Genomic DNA, 21,665 nt, shown 5'->3' with positions numbered 1-21,665 from the left:
TCACGTCAGCCACGGTCTACCTCCAGATTAGCACCACACGATTCACTTCTGCGCCTCACCCTTTCCATCAGATTCTTGCGCAGTTTTCTCTCCTCTTGAACGAAGATGAACATCTCCCGATGCGTAGCTGCAGCCAGGTTAAGGTCCAGTTTTTCTGGACATGCAGCCATTTTACAGGTGAGCTCCTCGTGAGAGAACACACAATACCTCCTCAGGCGGCGGTAATGCTCGATACAGTGTCGACCAGCAGGGAGCTGCAAATGCAAACACATAAAGTCATTAGTATCATGCAGAACTGCAAATTAGGTCTGTCTCGATAATACACTTAGCTGGATGATAAACTACAGAAGTTATTGTTGCTTTGAGGTTATTATCAGTAACACATTCTTAAATCGCAGTAAATTTCAAACTCCAATGAACATTTAACACTGGAAAACATTTTAAATATCACAAATAAATAAATAAAAAATAATTCATTTTATTTCTTGTTTCTGTCTATAAACAAAATTGTCCTTCAAATAATTTCACCAAAGTATCAGACTGACGACTTCTGTCATCCAGTCTTTGGTAGAAACAGAGAAAATAAAACTGTAAATGTAAAATTAAAGCAGGTTAAAAAACTGTTTAAAAATGAGCTCATTGCGAAATATGTTGTCGCAAAGACCAAAAATGCTGTTGATGATTTTAAAAATGTCTAAAATAATTGTGCATTTAAGGATGAGAATGTGGGATTAAAGTGTCCTACCACGTGAAAATAGTTTAAGATTAATTGATGTTTGTAGATTTAAATGTTTATAAGTCGAGTAGGAGAGGAGCAGGAAACCATATTATCTTCTGTCTGCTCCTTTTTTAACAAATGATGTAAAATTGAACATCAATTGGCCATAATAATTAGTTTTTACTTTTTCCGTTTGAAATCAAATAAGTGAATAAATGGAAATTACTGAGCTTGTTTTAATTTATCATGCAATCAATTGATTTATTTCTTATTGCGACTCTTCAAATTAGACCAAAGTGAGCCAAACGTACCCAATCTGCAGTGCAGAAGTTGACTGCTTCAGCAAAGTTATATCCCTGATTGAAGCCACTGTGGTAGGCTCGAGGAAAGGTGATCACAAACTCGCCGGCACACTGGTTGGTGCGAACCACCTAGAGTTTGGAAACAGGAAGTTAGCTGGAGAAGCTTCACAGAGCGGTTCCTGTCTGAGCCGTTGCTGATGCGGTACTGACCGGTACACCATGAGCCATGAGGATGTTGGGGTTCATGATGGTGACGAGCTGGTGCAGGAGGTCGGGTTGGTACTCAAACAGCTCTGGCGTCAGCTTCTTCATGACATCTTCAAGCTGCTCAGCTGCCGCAGAGGGAACTCCATACCAGGTCTTGGGTTCACCCCTGCAGGTTAGGGGAGCAAAACGGAGCCTCAAGCTTCACTTAAACACTTTATTACTGCATTCATGCTCACACAGGGACACAGACAGAGGCACTGAAGGTGAAGTACCAGTGCAGGTAGTTGATGGAGTAGCTCCAGTGATCCTCAATGTGCCAGCAGAAYGTTGAAAACACCATGCCCACGTAAAGCCAAGGAACCTTCATCCCGGAGATGTCTCCATTAATGTGGCAGAGGAGCGACTGCTCCAGCACAGGCATCACGTTTAGGTTCCAGCCAGAGCGCGCGTAGTCCTGCCCAACAGAGGCAAAAACGGCTCAGGTTCACCAAACAGGGTTTAATTTGAACAATTCAGGCTACAAACATCATTCATGGAGAATATGCAAATCATAATTTAATATTTTCATCTGTATTTACCAACATATATACAATTTATAACAGACTGCCACTGCCCACTGTTATTTGTCGTAAGTTTATTATTATTGTTACTTTACTTGTCATTTATTTACTTATTTTAATTATTATTGTGTGCTATGCTGGGACAAACAAAATTCTTCCCCCTTACATGATAAAAGTATTATCTTATATAAATAAAATAAAAGAGGCTCATTTTTTAAATCAAAATGTGCCACAGAGCGATACAGGAAAGCCATTAACAACCGATGAGCTAAGAAGAGAAACAATCAGCATACCTCCTCTTCTTTTGTGAGTTCCTTCTTCCCGTTATTCATCGGAAAGCCGCTCCCGAACTCTTTGGAGTGAATGTCGGCTCCGTACTCGACGGTCACGTCTTCCTCAATGCTGCTGACTAACCTCCAGAACTCCCTCTCCACCAGTTCAGTGGGAACCATCTACACAAAACAAGAGCGCCGGACACTTAACCTCCGTCTCTAATCTCACATCAGGCCAGTAATTTCCAGCTGAACTCACATGAACAGGCATGTTGAAGTAATCGGCTTTGAACGAGTCGGCCATTTCTCCAAAACTCTGCAAAGTGTACTCTCTTGTTGCTTGCTCAAAGCCAAAGGCTTCTGACGGTTTCTTGCACTCCTGAGGAAAAGACAAGAAGCGACAAGTCAGGAAACTCAAAAGTAACCCTGGCCTCTCATGTGGCTGAGAGAAATCAATAAGGCTGCGTTCACACTGCAGCCTGAAGTGACCTGATTCTGATTTTACTGTCTTAATGCGACCTGAAGCTGATCTGTTCATGAACGTCGGAACAACATGGATCAGATTTTTTTTTAATGTAACCAGGTTGGTTGGAAATGTGGTTCTAAATTCGATCCGTCTCCCTCCGTCCGTTCAGCTCTCAGTCGGTCAGTTTAAGTCCAGAGCGAAAACTCGTCTAATCTCCCTGGCCTTCCACACAAGTTAAAGAGAAACGGTAATAAAAAGAAAGAAAAATTCTGCAGCTAAAATGTAGGTATTGTTTGGTTTTCATTCATACTAATAGCTTTTGGTATTGTTGCCAAATTTATATTCGTCTTTTTATTTTTACTTAATTTTATGTTCTATTTTATAATTTATCTGCCTGTGATGTTGTGTTTGTTGTGAACCAACTTGCTCAGCTGAGGCTGCTGTAAATGTGCTGCATAAATAAACTCTGACGTGACTAAGGCTGCGTTCACAGTGCAGCCTGAAGAGACCTGATTCTGAGCTTTTTGCCTTAATGCGACCTGAAGCTGATCTTTTCATGATCGTCTGAACAACACAAGTCGGATGTTTTCCGAATGCGACCCAGGCTGCTTGGATATCCGATACACATCTAACTCTGATGTGACCCAACGTCCAGGTCGCATCCATCCAACCTGAACGTCACTGATACTCAACAGATGTCACTACTCTGCACCCGATACGTCCAACCGGGAAGAAAAACAGCAACCATGGCGAACTATAATGAGTTGTTAATGTGCTGCTCCGGTCGGCAACAACCTCAAAATCGTAAGATGAGCTCCACCATGTCTACACTGAGCACTTCTTCTTCTTCATCTTCACAGTTGGCAAAACACTGAGCGCGCTCTCGATGTGTGACGGTATTGCGCCCTCTACTGCGCATGCGGACACTTTCAGGTCGTTTATAGTTCTCACTTGAGATCACATACAAGTCGCATATATTTGGAAGTGTGAACGACAACGCCCAAAATATTAAAAAATTAAAAATCCACTTTCACTTCAGGCTGCAGTGTGAACGCAGCTTTAGAGTCTTTTAAAATAAAATCTTTCAACTTACTTCAGCGACACACTTTGGGCATCGCCACTTGCTTTTTGGAGGATCAGTGAGCGGCGGGAGGAGACAATAGGTGTGATAGTTTTCATCACAGCTGTCGCACTGCAGGAGTTTCTCATCGTCATCTCCCCGGCCGCACATCCGACAGATGAAAGAATCCACCTTTGGAAGCACGAAACGAAGAAAACTTTAATTATCATGTCATTAGATCAGAACAAATGAAAAGTGCAGCAACTCCTGGACTTACACACTGAGGGTTGGTAATGTTTCGTCTGAGCCTCATGGTCATTTTGGATCCATCATCCTCTCCGTATTCCGCCTTTACTTCTTCCTTCTTCACTTCCGTTTTGACTATAACAGTCAGAGGAGGAAGCTGCGGATTGGATGAACCCTCATCAGTTTGCTTCTCTTCTGGGTCGAGACCCTCAGGTTTGATGGGAGCGTCATCAGAAGCATCGTCAGAAGCAGGAAGTGTGGCGTCCTTGATGGTAACAGTTTGAGGCAGATCATCTGAAAAGGAGAGAGGAAAAGAACGACATCTTCAACTCTGCTTATCACAAAACTCTGGAGGGTTTCAATTATGGAAGAAAGCTATGAATTAAACCAGAGAACTATTACTTTTTTCGTTAAAATAGATTGTATACACATTTGTAAGTAGGACTAAAAAGATTTGAGTCAATTGAGTGAACTGATTACTCAACCGAATGCAGCAGAATCAGGAGTAACGCGAGGTAAAACCTTAAAAAACCAATTATATGGTAGTAGTATGCACACAATATCTACACACTGATCTGCAACATGTTTTAATGAGGAACTATAAATGCATTTTAGTAATAATAACAGATTTTTAGAATAAAAATGATCACAATTTCACCAAATATCAGGACTATGGGAGACCATCTGCCATGGTCTGATATTTCAGCGCTAGATTAGAATAAAACCAGAAGCTTTTAAGAGATTATAAACAGCATCAAAGCTTATTGATCACGGAAAAATTGTCCAAGAATGAAAACAGCTTAGCTTTATATGATAAATATGTCTTTAAAAAGGTTTCTAATAAATTAAACTGATGTTTTATGGTTTATCTGCACAAAAATTTGAAGGAAATGGACGAATGCTTCTTTGATAAAATATTTAAACAGCAAACTATGCAGCAAGGTATATAAATATTTTGGAACCAAATTAAGTGTAATAAAGTAAAATATTAAAGTTTGATCACATAAGACAACGATCCAAGATGCAGCTGGTGAAGGAAAGGAGAATCTCACAGATTTCCATTACCAGTTCTTTGCTTTGTCAATATTCCACTAATATCAAAAAGACGTTAAAATTTAATCATGTCCAATTTAAATGTTTTCATATTCTTTTAATACTGATCCAAAAACTGCAGATTTTTCCTAAAAAAAAAAAAAATTCTGAAAGTCAAAAAGAATTAGTTTTTCTAGCAAATTTTTTGACAAAATGACAAAAAGCAATTTTGTAACTGCCGTGTTTCCATTTAATAAAAAAAAAAAAAAAAAAAAAATCAAGTGAATAAGTTTTAGTCATTTAAAAAGACACTATCATCATCCTTCTACTTTTGCCCCTAGTACATCCAGCTGTTAATCATGTGACGCGTGTCGAGCAAAAAAATTAAGAAAAAAAAGTGCTTATATTGCAGTTTTGCAAAATGCAATCATTTCTTTACAGCCAAAAAAACCACCTAATCCTAGCGCACAACATGAGTTTTTTTCAAAACTGGTGCGTTTCCATTAACTCAAATCATTTTTCTAATTCCAATTTGTGCAAAAAATATGGTAAATGGAAACTGAGCTCCTTGTAACATGACAAACGACATTAATTCACCTTTTTTCTTGAAGCCTTTGTCCCTTGCTACAAGTCCAAGTCCCATCATCTTTGGTCCGGCTCCGTAGATCTGCAGCTTCTTCAGCTCGGGGTTCTTCTCTATGTCTTCCTCTGTTGGTTCCGGCTGCAAATAAAACGACACTTTCATTACGAAGCCACAGACGGACAGCAGCAGCTACTTCACCAAACACACAAGCAAAGCAACAGCCGAGTGATGACCGAGTGCAGAACAAAGTAAACGAACTAAACGCATCACAAGAAAGGATTAGGGATTCAAAGGACGGAAATGTTAACCTTTAACCCAGTGGAGACTAAAAGGACAGGAGCATCCGTCACTGGAAAACAAACCCACCAGCAACCAGTGATGGTGAGGAAGAAGTTTCAACATCCACCACATCTTTGCATTCTCTGTTAGTATATAAATGAAATATTAAAACGTATAAAAAATAATAAGGTTTTTAGAAGGTGTTTAATATTAGAAAGTTAATAAAAAGGCCTGAGATGCACGTTTACATTTTAAGAAAAATAAAAAAAATACTTGCCAAGAGTCAACCCTGCTAACTACTTTTTATTTTCACCAAAAAAAATTCTCAAATTAAGAAATTCAAATTTGCTAGAAAAACTCAAAAAAATTTCTAGATCAAACAAAAAAAAGAAAATTAATCAGTATTAATTTTAAAAATGTATTTTAAAAAGTTTATTTTAATTATGATTACATTTTTTTAATCAACATAAAAATCTGTATATTAAATTTTTTTAAAATCTGTATTAATTTTTAAAAARTTATCAAAAAATTTAAATTATAATTTTAATTATTTTCACTATAATTTGTATTTTATTAATGTAAAAACTTGTGCATTATTTTAAAAAATTATTCTTAGTCAACCCTTTTAGTATTTTTATACCAAATCTTACTTTGAAAAAACAACAGAAAAACAACAGTATGATCAGTGTGATGATATTCTGAACTGTTCTCGTGTAACCAACGTTTTCCTCTTACCTGAACTGAATCCTGCTATGAGGGATTTACGTATTTTAAAGAAAATCATTGAAGTTATCAAAACTTAAAAAGCCCTAACATACTCGGGTTTAAATCTGCAAAGAGTCAAAACACATTTTAAAAAGTTCAAACCCAACAAACCCATAATCATTTTGAGCAGGTTTTACAACTAAAACTGACCCACTGCAGGAAACGCTGGGTGCAAATTCGAAAACTAATGCGTAGTAAGAGTTTCACAATAAAAGCCTTTCACAATACTTTGAGATGTTGTTAAACAACAGACAAAAAAAGAAAAATAAACATATAATGCCCTAAAAGATGCTGTTCCACAATGTTTCTTTTTCCCAATGCAATGATTCCAAAATGGTTGAATCAAGACCACCTGAAAGCAGCTGCAGGTAGAGATGCATCAAGCAGAAACTCAGGACGAAGACGACGCCAAACAAGATGTAATTCACTTTTACTGACGAGGAAATAAACCAAGTCTAACTGTTAAACGGACTCTTTGTTGTGGCTGTGGTCACTTTTTTTTAAATTCTCAGAACGATTGAATTCAGACAAAGCAAAAAATAATTATTTTAAGCAAATGCATATCAGCTATTTATTTAATGTTTATTCTGATAACTTTTGCTGTTTTAAGCTGTTAAACTTGTTATTTTAAATGTACTTCATAAATATGTTAACCTTCTAAAAGAAGTGAGACTTTCAGAGGTAAAGAGGAGTATTCAGGATTTCAAACTCTGTCCATCAATGATCAGGTTGGATTTCAAAATGTTAGCAGCCTTTTGGAAGACTCACATTTAAAAGGTAAACATTCAAAAATAAAATAAAAAGTCTATTTTTGTTTTTGATCTAAAATGAAAACTACAATTCTGTTTTATGGCGACCACTTTCTCGCACATGGTGTGACGTCACCTCTGGGGCCAATGTACCTACTTAATGCACGTTCACAACAGAAATAACACTATTAACGTTATTTAGACACTATTAGCGTTATTTAGACACAATTAGCGTTATTTAGACACAATTAGCGTTATTTAGACACCATTAGCGTTATTTAGACACCATCAGTGTTATTTACACCATTAGCATTATTTAGACACTATCAGTGTTTAGACACTATTAGTGTTATTTACACTATTAGTATTATTTAGACACTATTAGCGTTACTTAGACACTATTAGCGTTATTTAGACACTGTTAGCGTTATTTAGACACTGTTAGCGTTATTTAGACACTATTAGCATTACTTAGACACTGTTTAGACACTATTAGCGTTATTCAGACACTATTAGCATTATTTAAACACTATAAGTGTTATTTAGAATAGAATACAACTTTGTCATTGCACATGTCAAGTACAAAGCAACCAAATGCAGTTTGCATCCATCCAGAAGTGCTTAACAGAATAAAAAATATATTACAAATGTTTTTGTAATACGTTTTTTTTTTTTTTTTTTTTTTTTACAAAAATATACTATTTAAACCCTTTTAATGCTAATAGTGCCCAAGTAACATACACTCATATGGCTTCTATCTCTTAACAAGAATCAGAATCTGATCAAAATAAAAATAAATAAATAGCGGTAGGCAAAAACATTTTTAAATTGGTGATTAGGAATTTGCCACAGTGCATCTCTAGTTGCAAGCCCTTCAGTCATGTAGCTGCAGCTCTGTCGTTCCTCCAATTTTGCTTCATACTTTCTACTATTGACACTTTTGTAAGCAAAAGCAGAAAGAGCAAAATAAAATTTGTATGATGATGTAGGACAAACTCACAGAAAACTGTTAGCTTTAACTAACTAAAAACGAGCAAAAAAAGCAAATTTCACCAATCTGACTATTTTTAGTCACAAATTGTACTCTGTAATTAATTAAACAAGTATTTTTAATAGGTCTACATAAGTGCACTCAAATGAGAACCCATGCAGTCACAGTGTTAGCGTCTGAAGTGATCGTAGAGCAGGCCGAATCAAAGGAAGTGGAGAAAATTAGGACATGGACAGCTCAGCAAGTAAGCATTTAAAGGCAAGCATTAATAAAGAGAATATGTGTGAAAGAAAAGAGAGCAAAGCGAGTCAAAAATACCCTGGAAGAGTTCGTTTTTTTATAGCAGTTTCAATGTTTTTATAGACTGATGAAAGGCTAAAAAAGGATACAGGAACAGCTGGCAACATCTGTAAAAACCTGAAAACTCTGCAATACATCTTTACACAGTAACGCTAAAACTGATAACAGCAATTTTAATAATTACTGCTTTTTGTGCTGAAACGACACCCCGTCCTTTGGGGACAGCAGAGGAGTGATTGCATGGTAATGAAAATGTTTTAGTACTTAAAAACAAGTGAGACTTTTTTTTTTTTTTTGAAGTATGGTGGGTTAGGGACAGCAAAGGGAAGGAAGAGGGGGCGGAAAGTGAGCTCTTATGCTCAGGGGGGCAGTACCGCAGAGATGAGTTGAGAGCCAGTGGTGAGAGGATGGGGGGCCAGATCCTCTGGACCCTGCAAGGGGAGACAATAACAGCAACAATAAACTAAGACAAGGAAAATGGAAAGCGACAGGGAGTAAAGTCTGGAAAAGATGAGCCAGAATAAAACATCTCTCAACATCTGCACATTATATTCCTTTACCAGAACGTTCTGGGGAGAGTTGCCTCATTTAAAGCGTTTTTTCTGTTCATTTGCCGTCTTGACAGATAAAAACGTTTCAAGACCACCGAAGATCGGGTTTTATTTTAGAAAATGTAATAATCCGTTCTAAATGTCAATTTAATACGATCAAATTCCTCTTTGTAGACAAACAGCTGCATCCAGATATTTATTTTAAATGAGGCAGCTTTTAAGACAAAAATCAAAAAATGTTAAAAGTCTTAAGTTCTGCAATTAAATGCTTACTTACAATTTAGCTTTTCATGCACACCAAGTTAAAACAGTATGCCAGCATGAAGAAGATTAATCTGAGGATGTGGAAACTAATTTGTTGGGTCCAAACCTTTGAATCTGTCCAGTCCAGTTGAGTATTTTCCACTCTGTCATTTAACAGGGGAAAATAATAAATTGGAATGAGAACTAAAGCTTCACTAGCAAGTTTTATAATCAAAGACCCAGTTTAACAGGAGATATTTTATCTGAAATATATCCTGGTCTCATTGGTGCAGCAAAGCATGGAAAAATACAGCTCTGGAAAAAATTAAGAGGGAGGCCACTTAAAATGATCAGTTTATCTGATTTTACTCTTCATAGGTCTATGTTTGAGTAAAATGAACATTATTCTTTTATTCTATAAACTACTGACAACATGTCTCCAAAATTCCAAGCAAAAAATTTAGTTTTTATTTACAGAAAATGAGAAATTGACAAAATAACTAAAAGGATGCAGAGCTTTCAGATCTCAAATAATGCAAAGAAACAAGTTTATATTCATTTAGAAACAACAAAACTAATGTTTTAACTCAGGAAGAGATCAGGAATCAATATTTGGTGGAACAACCAGGAGCTTTCCAGTCGGGTTCAGGGCAGTGGGATCTTAGTTTTTTCCAGAGCTGAATATTCACGAATCCTCTGTAAAGTTTAGGTTCAGACCATTTTAACAGTAAACACTGTTATCTTAACAGTGGTAATTAAAGCAGGTATTGGACCTTTTGGCAGTGTGGGTAGAAGTTTTGTTCTGCTGGAAATAAAATAAATAAAAAAAGACGTTTTGGCAAAAGAGAGAAGCAAAAAATGCGTTAAAGTTTTCAGGTACACAGCTGCACCTTCATCTGCAAACGACATGGATCCTAAATCATCGCTAACTATGTCAGGCTGGACTTCAAGCAGCTTCTGGTACGCTGGGTTCTAAACTAAATGCACGAGAAGATTTCAGCAACATTGGGCAACAGTCTGTTCTCCCCCTGAGATACTTCTGGCGTCGGCTCTGGTTGGGGAGGGGCTCAATGCAAAGAACGAACCTGTTTCTGACCAAACGTTTCTTCCTTTCACTCAAATTTCCATCAGTGTGTCTGGAAAAAGCCTCTTTGATCAGCTAGCTTCTTTAGCATTTGTGGCGGGACTGTTTATATGACAACTGCAGGGTTTCCCCCAGTGTATTATAAGTCTGGCGGGCCACCAGGCTCTACTTGTGCCCCACCAGGCTTAGCATTGCTTATTTACTTTTCCGTTTTTAAATGTTTGCATTTTTTTAAGACTTTATAGTTGGCGTTCAGGTATTAATCTTCCAATAAGACATAATTATCAAGTGATACTTTAAAGTTTCCTGTCAACTTAAAGCATTTAACTCAAAAACACGACGGGAAGCTGAATGAATGACAGCTGAGCGCTCCAACCACCGGGCTTAGTAAGTTTTCTGGGAGAAACCTTAAACTGTGCAGTCTGCACTCTTGTCCTTTATTTTTATTGTTTTAATTGTTCAAACAGAACTGGGTTGTTATGTGAAGTTGGCCATAATTATCAAAATTAACAAAAATATACAAACTTTTTTGACTGATTTTGGTTCTTAGATGAACCAAAATATTCAACCACGTCACATTATTAATCATCGCAGTTTTACAAGTTGAATTTTTCAAATTCAATGTCTAATAATTATTTGAAGACTTTGAATTTATGAGTTACAACAACATATAATTTCCCTTTCAATAATGTATTTTTCAATTTGAAATTAAGGGAATATTAATGAATGATTAGTTAATCTAGTGAACAAAAAGTTATTTAGAACAGAATTACTGAAAAATTGTTTAAAGATAATTTAAACATCTTGAGAAACTAAATAGATGAAAATCTAGTTTATAAGAGGTTTTAAGGGTTAAATACCTCAAACATTTCATTTCAAACTAATTTTCTTATGAAAAATTATATCAGACTTTAAAGCATTTGTAGCATTAAACTACATAATCTTTTCTACTGACGATCCGTTTGCTGCTATGTAATGTTTTATAAATGTTTTGTGCTTTTTCAGTGTTTCAATTCAAAATGTATAGAATGAGTCACAAACGCACTACTGCCAGTGTTAATCATTAAAATTAATAAAAATATATCTGGCGCACTCCATGTAAATCCAAACGAGTATGTATGTAACATTTTGATTATGTTTATTCTAATTTAATGTATGCACAGGAATGTAACAATGACAATTCAGTCTAATTTCTGGTTGCTTTAGTAAACAAAATGGCTGCAGACAACTGAAAGCAGAACATCTGGATGTTATGTTCAAACAGATGCATTGATATTTTACTAGAGAGAAAAACCCATCAACTGCACGAACATTACATGTCTTTTGCGATATAATCATCTTCACACACTGTCCTACATCTATCGCTTTTAATTCAGTTTGCAAAATATACTAACAAAAAGGAGAAAATGTCAAAGTAAGTGAAGAAAAGCATAAATATGCATGTAAAAATAGGAGTGTTATAACCAGATGTAGCCTGACCCAGAAGCTGTGTGTGCAATAGAAACAACACCAGAGTAAAACACATTTTCACATCATGCAGCTTGTAAAAATAACTACTTTTGTATATTTGGATGAGAAAGCATCAAAGGAAAGCATAAGAATGTGAGCAGGGAACAAAACACCCCAGAAGCACAAAGCAATAACGGCAGAATTAAGCAGAGCAGCAGGATGGAAAGCAAGCAAGCTGGAATCCGCTCTGAGTGCACCGGATCGTTTTCTGGACACAAACATTCGTCTCGATTATAGTCGCAGCTCAAGTTAAGCACAGAAAACACGCCTGACGTTCATAATAAGACCGCAGAGTTTATTCATTTGGTTGATGGTTAAACATCAGGTTTTACTGTTCATTAAAACTAAAGAGCAAGTGCAGTGTTCAGTCTTATGGTGTTATGATGTTGTACTGGAAAATCTGTTTTAATCCCCAAAGTTACTCAACCTGTCAGACATAAAGAAACACTTTAAAATTGTCTAATTTTTAAAAGCTGTAGAAAAGGGAAAACACTAAAATAGATCTCAAATGTTTCCTGGAAGACCGGAAAGTTAAAGAGTGGAGATAATTACTATCTCCAGACAGAAATCTTCAGTCTGGGTGTCTGAAGAAAACGTGAGAAAAGAAAAACAACATTTAAAAGACGGCGGGCTTACAACATTATCTGAGTCGACTAAGATTTATCTGATCAGGATTTGATTTTTGGTCCACTCCTCATTCCACTTCTGACCGAGCAGGGAGCAATTTAACAGCAACAATCATTCACTTAAAGTTTTATATTATTATTTAAGAATAGCCCGGTCACAATAAGCAGTAAATCAATTAATCATGTGATAAATTAAGTCAAACTCAATAGTTTCCATTTGAATGACATTTTTTTCTACAAAAATCTGGATGATAAAAGTCTTCATTCCATTTTGTTTGAAGGACATTTTTGTTTCCATTTTATTGGTTGTTTGTTTTTATTAATTTATTTTGCATATTTAAATGTCTTCCAGTTCCCCAAATGTTAATTGTTCATTAGAATTTAACGTTTATTAATGCAATTTATGCCATTACCATTACGTAACTTAGGAATGCACCGATATGAAAATTTGGGCCGATATCAATATCCGATACGAATATTGCTATTATGGTGATAACCGATATTTATCGGCATTATGTATGTTTCAGTACCTTTGGAAAAAACCCCAATCAGAAACAGATAAAATACTGATTGTTCATATCGGCCCAGTGTTTTTTTTTTTTTACAGATGTTAAAATTACTAATATCGGCCGATAACGATGTTGCAAATACATTGTGCATCCCTAAACTTGATAATGGTCTTAAAACAATGTTACTGTTTAGCGCAATAATTATTGGGACAATTGACCATCCAGCAAAATCTACAATAACGACAGGCCTACTTAAGGACACAGACCTTTGCAGCTATTGCCTTGCAGTGATCAGGATATACATAAAAAAAAAAAAAAAAAAAATCAAATATGTGCACATGTGATTTCCACAAAATGAATCCACATATTGCCACAGCGTGAGCTGTCCCGGTTGAAACACGCTCGGCATGCTTGGCGCTGAGCGGATCCAGGCGGCCGTCATGCGCAGCGAGCATGAGAGGCTTCAGCTTCCAATGTAACACAATGACGACTCAGATGGAGCAGAAAGCTGAAGTCATGACGCTGCCTTCAAACGTGGATGGTTGTTCACAAGATGCACCAACTAAAAGCTGGCTGAACTTTGACCTGGCAGCACAAATTTTACCTGAACGGTTCTAACTTGTGTGCATGTTTCTCACTCAAGGTGTTTATTCCTCCCCAGAAAGTAGTTTAACTTTTTGATATACAGACCCTGTATATCAAAAAGGGTCTGTATGGTGGAAAAAAAGAAACTAGAGACTGTATGTATTTGTGTAAATATATGTGATCATATGGGCATGTACAATGAGTTCTTGTTTCTGGCAGGAACTCATTGTACATGCATGTAGAATGTTTTTTGTAGCCATCATGCTAGCTGCTAGCCTCGGTGCTAGCATAACTTTTAAAGCTAGCTTTAGCTTTTTAGCTAATTTTAGCCTTTACATAGATTTTTTTTCCCAGTGTGCATGGATTGTGTTACTGTAGGTCAACATGCAGGTGCTAGCCTAAATAAGATCATTAGTATTTTAGCTAGTTTTACTTTATTAGCTTATAAACTATTGTGACCTTCAAATTTAGCTTTTCTGCACCAATTTCTAATACTGTTGGGGTGGGATTTTTGCATTTTTACCAAAAACTTTGAGCATACAGCATTCATGCTGCATTTTCGCAGGAAATGCATATTTTTTATAGTTATTTTTGTTGAACAATAAGCTATGCTTCTACTCTCTCCTTTTTGATTATGTCAGCAATTTTTTTCCTGTTTTGCAGTTAATGTGTTTCCTTAAAATTCATTTGTTAATTAGAGATTTATTAGAGTAGGAAGCAGGAAGCTGGGTATTTGCATATTCAAAATAAATTTTAAAAAGAAGTTCACATCCTACCTTTTCAATTTCTGATGCATTTCACTGCCATTTTATGTAACAAACCAACATGAATAATAGATAAAAGCAAAGTGACGTCTTCACAGATAAGAGTCTAAAAACAGAGCCTTGCATTCGTATCCCAGCCTCTGCAGGAAATACTTTGTAGATCCACGTTTTGCTGTGATTCCAGCAGGACTGTAATATTCATCTCCAGCCGTCGGGTCATCAAATGCAGCTTCCCTGTCGTTTCCACCACACAAAGTACTTTGTATTTAAACAAAAAGGGTTTATTTTGGTCTCATCTGAGTACAGCGCCTTCTTCTACGTGGCAAACATTACGCTGGAGTATATTTAAGGTTTGCATCGTCATTGTCTTTAAATTTGTTAAAAACTCAGCCTATAACCACATCTCTACAACTTTATGTGCCATGTGCCTGACTTATCGAATTGTTCACGAACATTTACTAAATAATAATAATAAAAAAACCTGAGGCCTTCAGCAGAACAACTATATGTATATTCAAAGAGGAGAAGCACTAATTAGCTGACTTTTCAAATCAATATAATTAATTTTATTTTGCACAGAAGCTTTTAAATGCAAGAGCTAGCAAATAAATCCAGGAACAATATCTTGTTTAAACAAGATAAAAATAAAAACAAACAGACTTATCTCTTGTTTGAACCAAAATATCTTCTCTTTTAAAAAAAATAAAGATTGTAGCACCTCTTGGGATTCTTGGATGTCATCCAGAGAAATCGGTGAGAAGAAGGAGAGTCGCGACAAGATCCTTCACGTCAAGTGAAGGATCAAGTCAGGAGGGAATTTTTATATTTCATTTTAACCAGAAACTCTTGTCACAACGAGAAATCGCTCCTGGAAGTTAAACTCTTCTAAGCATTGGAGTAAAATGCCACTCAATTTAACTTTATTTGTAAAGAATAAAAATTTATATTTTTTTTTCATCTTTTATAGTTTAATACAGCAATCTTGGTTTATCACAAGACCTCAAATAAAAAAAATTAATTACTAAGTTTCTGGTTTTAATGTGAGAAAACGGGGGGGAAAAAACTGAAAAGTTTTTAAGGCGCTGAAAAGGTGAGTTTTTTTCCTAATTAGATTTGCATTCATTTTCTCAAAAAAATTTCTCTAAATTATTTAGTCATAACCAAAAGTGGCAAAACCACCCAATTACTGATCGAGCAGAAGAACTGTAAATACAAAGAAATTCCCAAATGGCATAAAAACAAGTTTCTTACAGGCCCAACAGTCAGTAAAACGTTCATATACGTTGAATATATGAACAAACTTAAGTTACAGCTTGCAAGGTAAAAAACATAGATAATAAAAGCAAACAGATGGATTTTAATTGTGTCAAGTGATGGACCATCGCTGGTGAACTACATGATTTTCTCTAATTTGCTTCTTATTAAAACAATCAATCAATAAGAGGAAAAGTGTAGTTGGATAGTGTGCATCAAAAGTAGTTTTCCACGGAGCGTTACTGGTTCCAGAGGTATAAGACATAAGCAGCGGCGGGTGACTCACGTCAGGCTGGCACCGGTTCGCTCTGCGTCCGTAGCTGTTCACTTTGGACGGCGGCACAGACTGTCGCAGCGGGATGGAGTGAGGCTTGTACTCCTTATCCACATCTTCTCCATCGTAGTGCTTTGGCTTGCAATGCTTCAAATCAAACAATACATAACAATCTTAGTTCAAAACGGAGATTAGTTATTAACAATAACCTGCCTCTTTAAATTTGAAATTTAATTTTTTTTAAAATGGCAAAATACAACTTAAGAGTGGAGTAATACCGTCAGGCTGGCGCCAGACTGGAACATTTCGAATGGATAGACAATCCTCTCATAATGCGAGCGCAGCAAAGACCCGATGTTCTTCCCTGGTGGGTAGCCGAGCCGCTGCGCGATACGAGCCCATCGTCGTTCCTTACAGATCAGCTCAAAGCCTCCTTCATCCGCCACAATCTGAGGAAAAATGAAAAAATACACCGTTTAAATCCTCTCAAAGAGACAAACAGCCGACATTCCTGAGCGAATGTTGACTTACTCACCTTTGACAAACTGTACAGATCCAGAATGCGCCTTTCGATATGTGGGATTTTTAAAGAAGACCCTTGAATTTCCCAAAATCTGGCAATGCGGTCCAAATAGTTGAGCTTCACTCTGGTCTCAGCCTAAAATGAGAACAGAACGGTCCTAAATAATGTTGCGTTACTGGCTGAACAGATGCATAGCTGCAGAACATTTAGTGCTGCATGAAACTAAATTGAGACACAGTAGCAGCCGTCTGCTTCAAGATGCGTCTGGAAAATGTGGCAAATTTTTATTGGAGGACAAAGTTTAGAGTGAGGACGAGCCTTACCTCCAATTCGTTTAACCTCTGGATGCGAGGAGTGAAGTGAAAGCTTTCCAACTCCACTGAAAACGGAGGCTGCCAGTCCTGAGTGAGGCCAAAGAAATTCAGACTTTAACTTGTGAATTATCCTGCAAAGTTGTGCTTAGATTAATCTTAATTCTTGCTTACATGTGGCTTTCCAGCAAATGATATTGATTTAAAAACACTTATCTASAGTAAAATCTCATCTTACTATGGACTAATTAATAATTTCAAGGAAATTGCTAAAAAAAAAAAAAAAGTGTCAAATCCCCCCTGTAAATATTCATAAATTCACAAATAGTTACATCCACCGAATTAAAAAAAAGAAAACGACATAAGCCTTTTTTCCCTAGCTGTCTGAAGTTACATCCTACCAAACGTCTCTTGTTTTAAGTCAGAGAAGATTTTGATCATTCAAACTGTTTACTAAGTGTCACAATAACGATAAAAAGAATAAGTCAGAGATTTATTTTTCTTCATTTGCATGCAGAGTGATTAATATCTCTTTAAGCAATGAGAGAAAGCCCAGATAATGAGCTCATGGTTCTCTCCATGAAAACATCACCAAACTGTCTGCATCAAGATGAGACATGTTGAAGGGAAGGCCAGGGTTCTTTAAACATTTGTTAAAGGCAAAAAAAAATGCAAAACATCCAGTTTCTGCAATGTAACTTAGGAGTAAGCAGGCAGTTACCGGCGGAGGTCGGATTTTGCAGATTCCAGACTTCTCTGCGATTGGACGTATCTTGGCGATGTAGCCCAGAGGATCCTGGAACTCCTCCCATGACGGCTCAAAAACGGGACACTCCGGCGGGGGGATGAACTCTTCCACTTCCATTTCCCTGGCAACAGGAAAAGCACAAAAAAACTAGTTACACAGCTTTACACACAAACAAATGGGCACAATGTTATCAATATTTCTGTTTGTTGAATCTGTGCAGCTATWTGTAGCCAGAATTTTACATTTCTGAGCAGCCAAAACATATTTTCATTACCTGACGGATATTACAACAAATCCTTCCACTGACAGGAAAACAAAACAAATTAGAATAMAGGATATTTTAAAATAAAATKTAAATTTCAAACTTCAATTAAAGTCTCTTCAAACAATACCTAATATGTTTAATCTTTCAAAAATCACTACTTCCTTGTTTTACCACTAACTTGATGGTTCCTTCAAATATTTCACATTTTCCAATTCAATCATTTTCACAGGACAGTAGTTTCTATAATCTTTGCTTCTCTATTGATGGAAAAAACCCAGGATTCAATTTATTGTCCAGGAAATCCCCTCCCCCAACATCACACACAACAAAACAAACCCCAGCACATGAGAGGCCAGTAAGGACTCAAGTTACACCTTTTTAGTCCAATTTCAAACATTACCTAACAGCATAACAACAGTTACCTGAGCTGACCGCAATCATTTGCATAATAGTGGCGTTTCTTATCTACTTAACACATGGAAACATCTACCAGCCATTTTTCATGTTTATATATTTACATACGTTCCATCCAATTCTGGCCATGTTTAGCTGTCTGAAGGTGGTTATATGTACTAAACAACCATATGTTTTGCTTTATTTCTTTAAGACAAAATAGGAAAGAGTGAACCCAGCAATCCTTAGGCCTACTTCAGCAAATCCAAGACAAATGAGTGCTGCCAATCACCAAACGTGAAGATACGCTGTAAACAAAACCTTAAACTTAATCAGTTTTACTCCACAACAATAAGAAAAAAAGGCAAATGTTTAGCAGATGACAGAATTTGTTGATTAATGTGAGAAGACATTAACAATCACATCGAGTTTGGAAGAAGGTTGAGATCCATTTCGGGAATATTCACGAAAATTATCTTAAAATAAACTCAATTTGATGTTAGTATTTCAATGAGAGTGAATTACATTTTTCACGGGCCTTCAGGCAAACAATGGCGTTGAGTCAATGAACCCTGATGCATTAAAAGGCCAGAAAGCCATCTCCACTTATAAGTGGGCAGGGCTTGGTTTACAATTCTGTCATAAAACATCAATATTAAGCCAAAAATGACACATAGCTTCACTTTAATGTCGATACAAACCAGCTTCTTTATTTTATCCCATTAGCTGACAGTGTTAGCAAGTAAACTTGTGAGAACTGACGTAAAACACTAAGCTTACCTTTAGCGACAGCCGTTAAACACGATTAGTATTAAAAAACAAAAGCCGTGAAGCTAAATTATCTGTCAATCATCTGCTCCTACTGATGACAATGACCCGAGTTAACGTCCATTATCCAGCAACGAGAGGCCATAACACCACCAACAGCTTGGGTTAGCATCAAGGCCTCCAAATTTTCCTAGCAGCACCGTCCCACTGCCTCCCACTGGTGGAGATAACTAGCATCCGTTTGCTAACGTTAACTGGGTGGCTTGAAGGAGTCAACAATGTAACCGCAGACCTGCTAACCCATGACTACACAGCGCTGGTAATGTCGACTATAAAGTATTTTTCATCAACAAAAATCCAGTTATATATCCAGTCCGCTATAGTACAAGTGTCTAGCTGAATTCTTGTGACTGACCCGAAGACACCTCGATGTCCCGGGGTATGATAAAGACTGTGGCCGCACTCCTTCCTCTGTTGGTGGTTAGCTAACCAGCTGTGCTCGGTCCTGTTCTGTTGGCTAGCAAAGTTGACCCGTTTTCAGCTTCGGTTCTCCATACACACCGCTCTGCCAACCGCACGGGCTTAATGTATGAGTGGCTGATGTTCGTTTAATACTAAACGAGAATCTCAAACTTTCTCAATTACTGTCGTGATAAATCATTTTCCGATCAACATCATCACTCTCTTCAGGCCATCCTGTGCATCTTAACGAGACGCCATCTTAGCTTTTTCTCATGACCGAAGTACAACCTCAAATATGCACACGCCGCCTCCCACGTTTTCTTCCTGAAAGTAGTGCGCACATACGCAAACATGCCATGCAATTACAATGGCACAGTTGTGTGAGAAAGTAGGTCAAAATTATTTGGTGTCTTTTTACGGAAATTAAGATATCGACATCACATCATGCACATGTTTAAAAAAAATAGCAGTAGAAATATTTCAAACAGCCCGTGTTATGTTATACAACATAAAAGGAAATGCTCATTTCTTTGAATGCTTTTACAGAATTAGTGAGGCAGTGGTTTACACTGAAAAAACGCAAATTTTACCAAGTATTTTTTTAAATCTAGTTTCTAGTGTGAATATCGTAACACACCTGAAATAAGACTAAATTAATTTTACAAGTGACATTTCTGTAAAAACTGGGAGCTTGTTTTAAGTAAACAAATCATTAATATTGATGAAAACGTGCTATTATTTCACTTATAGCAGGGCAAAACTGTCTGCCAATGGTACCAGTACTTCTTTCCTAATTGTAAAGAATTGTTGAGTTTTAAAAAAGTACTTGCAAGTTAGTTTTGTCTTATTTCCAGGGTATTATGATATACGGTCTAGAAACTAGACCAATAATACTTGGTAAGATTTTGTGTTTTTGCAGTGTAAGTATAATCCAGTCTTCTAATAATTTTTCAAAAATAAACAAGCAAGGAAATAGGAAAAATATCATAGGATTCATAATAACATTTCAGATTATTTAAAATTATATTAGTTTATTCTTTTTTAACTTTTTTATATATAATGATTTTTATAAGAAGAAAATATGTAAAAGATTTTAACTCAGAACCAAACATGGAGAAGCAGAATTCAGATTTTATACACAAAATAAATCTGCAACAAACTTCCACAAAACTTCAAAACAGCCAAAACACTGAGTTCATTAATTTAAATCAATGTCAAAAACTCACTTATTTAGAGTTACCTTTGATTAATAATAACTGGAACATTGATTAATATTTTTTATGTATATAAGATGATGGTATTTGACAAAATATAATGCTTGTTTAATAATTGGTATTATTGCTAAAATATTCTGTACGAAGAATCTTAACATTATTTGACTTAAAATGTGGACTAGAATTTAGTTAATCAAGTGTTAGCTCATTTAAGAAAACATAAAACAAATTTGTTCTATCCATCCATCCATCCATTTTCTTTACACCCTTGTCCCTCAGTGGGGTCTGGGGGGTTGCTGGTGCCCATCTCCAGCTAACGTTCCGGGCGAGAGGCGGGGTAAACCCTGGACAGGTCGCTAGTCTGTCACAGGGCAACACAGAGACACACAGGACAAACAACCATGCACACACACACACACACACACACACACACACACACACACACACACCTAGGGGCAATTTGGAGAGGCCAATTAACCTGACAGTTATGTTTTTGGACCGTGGGAGGAAACCGGAGTACTCGGAGAAAACCCACACATGCACAGGGAGAACATGCAAACTCCATGCAGAAAGACCGGGGCCGGCAATCGAACCCAGAACCTTCTTGCTGCAAGGCAACAGCTCTGTCAACTGCTCCACTGTGCAGCCCAAATTTGATCTATTTAATATAAATAGTTTTTATTTAAATTGTTACATGTGTATTATTATGTACAACATATTAAAATTACTTATTTATTCATAAGATTGTGTCACATTTGGCCCTCAATAGTTTTGAACACCTCTGGCAACATTTTAGAAATTAAACTAATCCATAAAGTAATCAATAGTTACCGCTTACTAACAAACAATTGGAAATAAACCAATCAAATTGTTTAAAGAAACATGGATGATTTGCTTACTTTTGACTGGACAGATTTGATCTAAATGTTCTATAATTCAGATCAACAGAAAATAACATTTCTGTTAAAATGCATTAAAATATTTTATGCCACTTTTTCTGAACCATTAAGTTGTGAAAGTGAAAATGAATCACACCCACACACACTTGTTAC

At 36.5% G+C, this 21,665-nt stretch overlaps 1 protein-coding gene across 3 annotated transcripts in view; it reads right to left on the bottom strand.

Moving 5' to 3' along the window:
- kdm5c (lysine demethylase 5C) overlaps positions 1–19,681 on the bottom strand; it is a 31,722-nt gene extending 12,041 nt beyond the window's left edge. The window contains exons 1-16 of one of the 3 annotated variants that reach the window (XM_008414349.2): positions 19,353–19,681; positions 17,485–17,632; positions 16,776–16,853; positions 16,465–16,587; positions 16,208–16,378; positions 15,942–16,076; positions 8,905–8,961; positions 5,461–5,584; positions 3,863–4,125; positions 3,619–3,777; positions 2,319–2,438; positions 2,081–2,239; positions 1,500–1,681; positions 1,231–1,393; positions 1,030–1,149; positions 60–254 (exon numbers count right to left, since the gene is read on the bottom strand). In XM_008414349.2, coding sequence (XP_008412571.1) covers positions 60–254; positions 1,030–1,149; positions 1,231–1,393; positions 1,500–1,681; positions 2,081–2,239; positions 2,319–2,438; positions 3,619–3,777; positions 3,863–4,125; positions 5,461–5,584; positions 8,905–8,961; positions 15,942–16,076; positions 16,208–16,378; positions 16,465–16,587; positions 16,776–16,853; positions 17,485–17,628 — 2,193 coding nt within the window. In that variant the 5' untranslated portion in view covers positions 17,629–17,632; positions 19,353–19,681. Of the gene's footprint in view, positions 1–59; positions 255–1,029; positions 1,150–1,230; positions 1,394–1,499; positions 1,682–2,080; positions 2,240–2,318; positions 2,439–3,618; positions 3,778–3,862; positions 4,126–5,460; positions 5,585–8,904; positions 8,962–15,941; positions 16,077–16,207; positions 16,379–16,464; positions 16,588–16,775; positions 16,854–17,484; positions 17,633–18,949; positions 19,323–19,352 lie in introns of those variants that run through there. The other 2 variants (XM_008414350.2, XM_008414351.2) reach the window with 2 other exon arrangements.
- Positions 19,682–21,665: the final 1,984 nt, after the last annotated feature.

The sequence above is a fragment of the Poecilia reticulata genome, linkage group LG7 (assembly GCF_000633615.1).
Source record: "Poecilia reticulata strain Guanapo linkage group LG7, Guppy_female_1.0+MT, whole genome shotgun sequence".
Lineage (NCBI taxonomy): Eukaryota > Metazoa > Chordata > Actinopteri > Cyprinodontiformes > Poeciliidae > Poecilia > Poecilia reticulata.
The sequence above is the reverse complement of the archived record's forward strand: the minus strand, read 5'-3'. Positions and strand labels throughout refer to the sequence as shown.